This window comes from Oryzias melastigma, linkage group LG18, assembly GCF_002922805.2.
Source record: "Oryzias melastigma strain HK-1 linkage group LG18, ASM292280v2, whole genome shotgun sequence".
Classification (NCBI taxonomy): Eukaryota; Metazoa; Chordata; class Actinopteri; order Beloniformes; family Adrianichthyidae; genus Oryzias; species Oryzias melastigma.
Genome location: NC_050529.1, coordinates 13,194,593 through 13,202,914, shown reverse-complemented (window position 1 = coordinate 13,202,914; position 8,322 = coordinate 13,194,593). Strand labels below are relative to the sequence as shown.

General features: G+C 36.1%; 1 protein-coding gene across 2 annotated transcripts; it reads right to left on the bottom strand.

The window, feature by feature from the left end:
- Positions 1 to 2,538: 2,538 nt before the first annotated feature.
- On the bottom strand, positions 2,539 to 8,310 carry LOC112156250 (carbohydrate sulfotransferase 12). 2 transcript variants are annotated; one of them, XM_036216644.1, is made up of 7 exons: positions 7,175 to 8,310; positions 6,947 to 7,006; positions 5,978 to 6,132; positions 3,749 to 3,892; positions 3,563 to 3,676; positions 3,369 to 3,457; positions 2,539 to 3,285 (listed from the first exon to the last, which is right to left on the bottom strand). In XM_036216644.1, exons 1-7 carry the CDS (start codon positions 7,275 to 7,277, stop codon positions 3,045 to 3,047), a joined length of 906 nt encoding a protein of 301 aa, XP_036072537.1. In that variant the 5' UTR covers positions 7,278 to 8,310; the 3' UTR covers positions 2,539 to 3,044. The 2 variants fall into 2 exon arrangements, with proteins under 2 accessions (XP_036072537.1, XP_024144245.1); XM_024288477.2 differs by having other exon boundaries at positions 3,369 to 3,676.
- Positions 8,311 to 8,322: the final 12 nt, after the last annotated feature.

The window sequence follows — 8,322 nt, the reverse complement described above, 5'->3', positions numbered from 1 at the left end:
TGTTCCAAATTAATAGTGTTCACTTCTAACACAAAGGATGGCCTAGTTTTCAAGTTCTTCATTTCTAAACAACAATCCTTCAAAAGGAGATTAAACAGATTAAATCTCCCTCTTTACCTAAATCGTTCAAGACATTAACATGCTTAACTTTTCTTTCCCAAAAGAACATGAAATAGCTTACACTGGAGTTTAGTCACTTTGGCGAGAAACCTTTCATAAAGCAACTTTAGACACATTTGTTGACGGTAAGTAGTGTGTGTCAAAAGACTATTTAATTGTTTGCACTTGCAGTCTCTCGTGCATCCATCTTGGCGTTTCCTTGCTAAATACTATTGTGTAATGTGCACGCATGTAAACATTTGCCAGGAAATTAATCGCAAGAGATTAAACGAAGTTGTGTTATGATGCAAAGACATGGACCAACATGCAAAGAAATAAAGTAAGGGATAAATTCAAGAAAGGCAAGACTCCTATGAAAAGATCATGACTGCAGGTTTTTGGGTTGTCTAGGTCTATGAGGCGTTCAATGCTATGTTCACAAAGAGTTTGGAAATCTCAGTTTGAGCTCAACTAAACTCTATGTAAACACATAAATGAGAGTTTTGGGTTTCTGTGTGTTTTAAACTGTTGTTTCCACGTGTTGCAATGCAATTTTTATAGGTCAGTTTTGGGGCTCTATGTACAAAATGAACAGCAATTGTGTGAAGATCCAAATTTAAAGACCGGAGTAGGATTTGGTGGCATCTTTTTCAAAACATGGAAGTGTTTGAAAAGGATGTTTTAACGGAGTTAAAAGTTTTAAAGATTTAAAAATGTAGTTTTAGTGTCCTCAAAAAATGTTTCTTTTTTGGCCCAAGACCTAAGGTGTGTTCTGGATTTTACCCCCTGTGTGATTGAGTTAAAAAAAAATCCAACAATACTAATATATTTTTCCAATATTACAGTAAATATTTTGTTTTCTTTTAAATTACTTTTTTTTGTTTTAGTAAAGTTCTAATTAATTTATCACTTACTAAGAACGTTCTTTTTAAAATTGGAAAACTGTTTTGTAACTTTGTGACATATGGTTCAAAACAGGAAATGTTTTTTTTCAATGAAGTTCTTACAATTTGCTTGAGATTTCATGTGATAACACGCAGCTATTTAACTAAAGCATATCAATACAGATTTACACGGCAGTGTTTGCTGAAAATTTACACTCACTGGCCACTTTATTATCCACACATGTCCAACTGGTCAAAGAAAATTTGTAATCAGCCAATCACATGGCAGTAATTAAAGGCCTATAGGCATAGACATGGTCAAGGCGATCTGCTGCAGTTCAAATGGAGCATCGGAATGGAGAAGAAAGTTGATTTAATTGACTTTGCAGGTGGTTTGGTTGTTGGTGCTGGATGGACTAGTCTAAGTCTTTCAGAAACTCCTGGGATTTTCACTCACAAGCATCTCTAGGGTTTACGGAGATGGTCTGGTCAGAATTTAGCGTAAACAACATGACAGCATAGATCCATCCTGCCTAGTATCAATGGTTCAGGCTGCTGGTGGTGGTAGTGTAATGGTGTGGGGGATATGTTCTTGGCACACTTTAGTCCCCATAGTACCACTTTATGGCTACAACACCACAGTCTACCTGAGTATTGTTGTTGACCATGTCCATCCCTTTGTGACCACAGTGAACCATCTTCTGATGCTACTTCCAGCAGGACAATCCGCCATGTCATGAAGCTGGAATCATCTCAGAATGGTTTCTTGAACACAACTAGTTAAGTGGACTCAAACGACCAGATCTAAACCCAGTAGAACACCTTTGGGATGTGGTGGACCTGTAGATGTGGAGCCATGTGTGACTCTATCATGTCAACATGGACCAAACTCTCGTAAGAATATGAAAATAGAATAACAGTAACAGTGGGCACAATATTATGATAAATATGCATTTAAATGAATAACATTTTTATTTTGTTTGTGTCGCTGTTTGAAACATTATATGAAAAAAAGCATGGCCATTAAACCAAAGTTGATCACATTTATTGAATTCTGACAGGATAAAACCAGACCAACAAAATGTGTTATAGACATACCAGCAAAATACAAGAAATATTAAATGTTTAATTTTGCAAAGCAAACAAATATATCTTTGAGTAATAAAAACAGGACTTTAAAAATTGTATTGAAATAAAAATGATTTGACCTTTTCTTTTTGAAGAATTTCCTTTTTATTAGACATAACTGTTATTGTGAAATGTTTGATCACTTAAAAAATAACATTATAGCATATATGAATAATATTTCAAATGTACATATAAAATACATGAAATAAAAAGTAAGACAATTTATAATTTATGCTCAGAATATAATACCATTTAAAAAGTTGACATATAAATTATCTGTAGTTTTCTTTCTCATTAAGGTTTGTAGAATTTAAGTTAAATCAAATAAAATTTTATTAATTTACTACTTTTCATATGTAACATAACACAAAGTGCTGTACACTTAAACAAATAATGTACTTTAAAAACAAGCACAATAAGAAAAATGTAGAAAGTACAAATCCAGATACTTTTATTCTGGATTTTCCCAAATACTCACCAACCAATTGAAATATTTGGCATCACTTTACTGAATAGCAAATACTGAATAATTAAAATAATGAGTTTTGTATGATTTTATTTTATTTTATATTGAAGGCTCGGCGTTCTTTCCTCTGGTGTGTGTTAAAGAAAACACATAAGTTGGGTGGATATTACAACACATCAGGAATATTGCAACTCAGCTTATGAAAAAAAAGGTTTTACATTTAAGTCAACGTTAAGCTGTTAAAAGGTGTTTCTGACGCAACAGGGAGCTAAAAACAAACAAGCAGCTTCATGATCTGGGAAATTAGACTCTAAGGTTTTCTGGTTGCGCATGTGGATGACTTTGATGGTTCTAAACTTCTAGTTAGAGACAGAAAAAGATAACATTCCCTCCCAGCTGTACAAATATGTTCAAGCTGTGTCGGTACTGGAGTTTTTCCCAGGTTTTCTAGAACTGTCTACGTCAGATCATTCATCCAGCAGTTCGGTTGGTCTTCTGTAGCCAAAAAGTTGAAAGTCCTTTTCATAAACCTTGTACAGCTTCCTCCTGTCTTCCAGTGGTACACTTTGAAACCAGTCCTTAACAGAATCAGTAGAAGTCATATTTTCATAGGAAGGAGGAAACTTGATATCATCTTCCAGCTTTAACATCTTCAGCAGCTCCTGAGCATCTTCTTGAAGAGTCTCTTGATGGCCAACAAAGTCATATCTGAGAAGAAGGAAAATATATTTTTTCAGCTTAAAACAAAACTATATGTCATGGTTGTTCATTTTTGGTAAAGTTTTCCTTACTCAACGAGGCAGGGGTGGCACAGGCGATGCATCTGCCTCCAGTGGGGCTCAAACGACGCATATCTCTCTGTTCGTGGATCCAGTAGGTACTGAATAAAGTCATAGAATGAAGGTTGGAGACCCTTTTTCTTGGCCACCTCATGACTGTAAGTCAGATTAGTTTGATTTTTGTAAAGTTGCAAGATAACTCTCACATATCCTTTATAAAAATACTGGTCATAATGCTGCATCTTGTCCCTGTAGGCGGAGATGAGGCGGACAAATGGATCACGGACAAACAGGAACTTGGTGTAGTGCTGTAGTTTTTCCTGGAAAGCAAACAAACATCAAATCTCCATGTGAGTTTTCAGGGCTTTCCTAATGTTGCTGCTAAAACTGACCTTTCTCTCTGCTTGTGGAAAGTTTTTTAAGTGCTTGAATCTATCAAAATTGTGAACCCATCTTTGTTCAAAGGACATAGGATCAGGATAAGGTTTACTAGAGTTCAAAGCGATCAAGGTTCTCTTCCAGTTGGTACAGGCCACCTGCAGGAAAGTATAAAAACAATGAAAAATCGCCATCAGTGTGTGTTCTTAGTACATCAAGGGGGTGTTTTTATTATGTTTGTTTCTTTATGTAGATCACTTTGAGTTGTATTTTTTATATATGGAAAGTGCTTTATAAATAAAATCAATTTGAATGTGAATGTGTGTGTCCGTGGGAGATTGGGACTGTGACTATAAAGTACTTTTAGCCTTCAAGGACGGAAGTAAATCGCCAATAAGTACATCAAATTTACCATAATTTAGCCTAAAAGAAAAATAGGTTGCATTGATATGATGAAAATATCCAGAACATTGCCAAAAACCTGCTCCTCACACCGGGTTTACACTGCACGCAAAAGCGCCTCGAAGCGGAGTTTGCGCGGAATCCGCTTCAGTTCATGCACAAAAAATAGGCGTCTTGCGTGAACTACCAAAGGTAAAAAGGGTGCCAAATGGAAGTGGCCTCGATTCCGCATGTATTGTGAACCAGGCCTGATTATACTTTCACACCACACATACAAAACATACATTGAAAGTTAAACCTGGTGGAGCTTTGGCCAATTCGGTACTGACGTATGGATTGCGTCCCCTATGATGTTCGAAAGTTCCAACTATTTGAAAACTAATCATAGAGGAGACATTTATAATCAAAGTTTGAATTATACAACATATATTGGAATAGAGCTGTTAAAGAAAAAGCCTGGAGCAAGATTTGCACCGCTTTGAAATTTCATAGTGGTACATCCACTATTACTGGGTAGCAACAGTCCAGTGTGAACACCGTATACCAGGGATGGGCCAACTTTTTCACTCATGGGCCACAAAAGGTTATAGAATTTAATTGAAGGGCCGGACCACATATGTACACATACCGGATGGCAGAAGATCTTAACAACTTCAACATGACTGCGCTCAGGAGAGGGAGGAGCTCTCGGTAGAGCTTTTATCCATGGTCCTCACTTTGTACACAAATGACTGCAGGAGTACTACCACCCGGTATAACAAATATCTCAGGACCATAATTGATGATAAACTCAATTTGGAAATCAATACTGAAAACATATTCTCCAAATGTAATTCTTTTTATCCGTATATATGGTCATATGTTACCTTCAGAACACCAAAAAAAGAAAATATTTATGAAATATTAGTAATTTTTGTGGACCGTTTTAATACCCGGAAGTAAAATGACTTCATCTCTAAGGCTCCACCTTTCACTCCTTGTCGGTCCCGCCCATTTCATGACATCATCCTTGAGCCTGCCCATAGAGCGTCAATGAGCTTCCCCGAGTCTCCTCAGCTTCACCAAACTTTGTAAACAAAAACACGTGACTACAAATCTCTTCAGTCATTGGCCAGCAGCTATGGGGGCGGGTCAAAACAGAAGACAAAGATGGATGCGCCAGGATTTTTCACTTATTCAAATTTTTTGTTTTGCTGATAGATTTTGAGCGTCTGGATGAAGGCCAGGTTCAACATTTTTTACTGCAGCTTTGGTACCGCGGAGGAATCCTGCATGACGGTTACTGAGGACGCTACGGCCAAACTACACGCGCTAATAAGAGTTTGTGACATGTAGATTGTCGGGAGAATCAATGTGGATCATGGTAAAAATTGTTTTGTTGAGCGTGAATTCAACCGACCTCATTTTAATGAGTTGTCGTGTCTCTTTGTGGTGGTTTTATGGCATTGTTTTTAAGAGAATGCTACAATAGAGCTTTCAGGATGATGTCATGGCAGCACCCCGTGCACGTGCTGCGTAAGAAGACACAGAAAAGCGAGTTATACTTTTTTAAGTACGTTTTTAAAATAAACGTTTTAAGAAGTAAACAAATGGACCAATTATTTCCTTTTGGCTAACATGACAATTAATGCTCTACATTTGTCACCTGATTGTTCAGTATGGTGGCCGTTTTGGTTCAGTTATTTCCCCCCGTAAAAGAACTAGAGCAGAATATTTTGTTTCTTGCTGTTTTTTGAAAATGATAGTAAATTAAACTGAATCAGTTTTTGCATTGTAACAGGTAAAAACAAGCTCGTCACACTTTGCTGCACCTTCAGGAATGTGAGTAGAGGATGTATCACCTTGGGAATGTAGCAGTAGATGATGCCATGTTTGTCATCCACAATAAAGTTATTCAAGTATGTACTGTTCAAATCCTCCAAACTCAGGTTCACAGCAGCACAGTTTCTCCTCAGAAGATCCTGTCGTAGTCTTTGCTGTTTTGTAGATCTCAGCGCTGCAAACACAGAAATAAACATTTTAATACGATATTTGGGGTTAAAACTCTGTAAAAGTATTATTTAATTTTTGCTAATTTTAGCTTCAGCCGCTGTGCTTTATTTCACAGAGAAACTTAAAGGGTAACCAAACAGGGAAGTTGGAGGCTGACTCCACCCACAGCCGAAATATGAAAGTCCAGTAAGAGGGGCGGGGCTTGGGGGCTGGACTGTTATAAATACTGGAGCTGCAGATCATGGCATCAGACTTCTGAAACTTACACGGTTTAAACAAATCACAAAATTCAACTGTAACACCTCATTTCAACCTTTAGGGGGCAGCACACAGACGGTTTTACACTATAGTTTCAAGAATTAAACAAGTTTATTTTAATTTGTAAAAAAATGACCAACAGACAGCACTTTTAAAGCGTCATTTATAGAGGTCAAAAGCCAAAAAAAGTTGATTTAGGGTTTGGTTACCCTTTAAAGCCATGGAGACAAAATAATAATAATAAAAAATAAACCAAGGGCCAAATTTTTTTTTTCTAAAAAATCTGAGAAGTCAAAACTCTGAGATTGGTCAGAATTCTGATTTTAATCTCACAATTCTGACTTTTTTTTGGTCAGAATTTAATCTCAAATTTAGGAGAAAAAAGTAAGAATTCTTTTAATCCTTTGGTTTAGTATTATTGTTTTTTTCTTTATGGCCTTAATCCTCGTTGGTATATCTGTGAAGGGAAATAATTAATATTTGCAAGAAGCAAAATACACAAAGCTCCAGTCAAGTGAAATAAAAAATAAAACTTTAGAGTTATCAAAGCTTAATTTTACCAGCACTGTGTTGCTTCAGGACATCCTTTCTTGGACTTTGCTTTATTATAGATATTGGTGCTGCAAAAACAGAAAACAAAATGTCATTAAAACATCAAGCTCTACAAAAATTATTAATCAATCTGTGCTTAATTTATCTTTAAAGTGAAATTATGAATTTCACTTGCAAACAGAGGCAAAATAGACACTTTAAGGAAAAAAAAAAAACCCAAAGGAAAAACTTCATACCTGTTTTTTGCTGGTAAAGATCCAAACCACGAGTTGTCAAAATAATAAAAATCGTGAATCCCAACAAGGAAATGACAGCCAGGAATCCTTTTTTTGATCCCATGATGGTTTACTTTACATTCCACCTCTAATTAACAAAAAAAAAAAAAAATACACTATTGCAGTAAAAGGGAAAATTAATTTTAATTGCTCCATAAAAAAATGAAGGGTACATGTTTGTTATATAAATGTGCTATTAAATCAGTTTAAAAAAAGGATAAATACTCACCAAAACTGGTAATAAATGCAGAAAATAAAAATAATCAAAAGTATTTTTGAGTATTTTTTGTGACCTAAGAGTCAAAAAATACCCAATGAAGGTAGACGATTCTATTTTTATAAGACCAGCTTAGCTTGAATCTAAATGCTATCTATAATAATTAGACATTATAGATTATTAGAGATTTGTTGATAAGAGCTGTGATAATCATCACACCACCCAACAAACAGGATCAACATCCCCTACAGAAAACCCAACAGCTTTGAAAATTCCCCATCTCCAAAAACAAAAAGGTAATAAAAATATTAGCCGCTTCCTTATTGGCTAACAGAAGTCTGATCTATGATAGGAAAACAGATGGCAAAATGAAGCCCTTGTCTTCTCTGTACAGGTGAGGAGGGTGTGTCTGTTTCTGTGGCAACCCGACCATATGCTTGTCTGTCTCCAACACTTCATTTGAATCTACCCCTGCCTGTCGAAAGTAACATGCATAAGACTCAATGGTTAATGACGGGATTAGTTACGCAAACTGCTGTAAGGGAAAACCTCACATGGAAGGTGAATCTAAACTCAGCATCTCAGCGCTGGAAAACAGACCAGAAATGCAAGAATTGATGCATTTCTGGCCAAAAAAAGAACACAGTTTTGTCTCAAAGAGGATGTTCAGATGACAGATGTTCTAATGAAATCAAGTCATGGTCTCAGAGAATGAAACATAAGTAAATGTATCATTTCTGTGACACACCATCACCTTGTTCCTAACAGGAACAACACAAAGGTGGAAATTATGACTATCAAAACACTGAACCAAACCGACCAAAACCAAGGATAAAAAGGAACACAAAACACTGGGACCTCAAATAACATCAGAACCATGACCCCAAAAAGG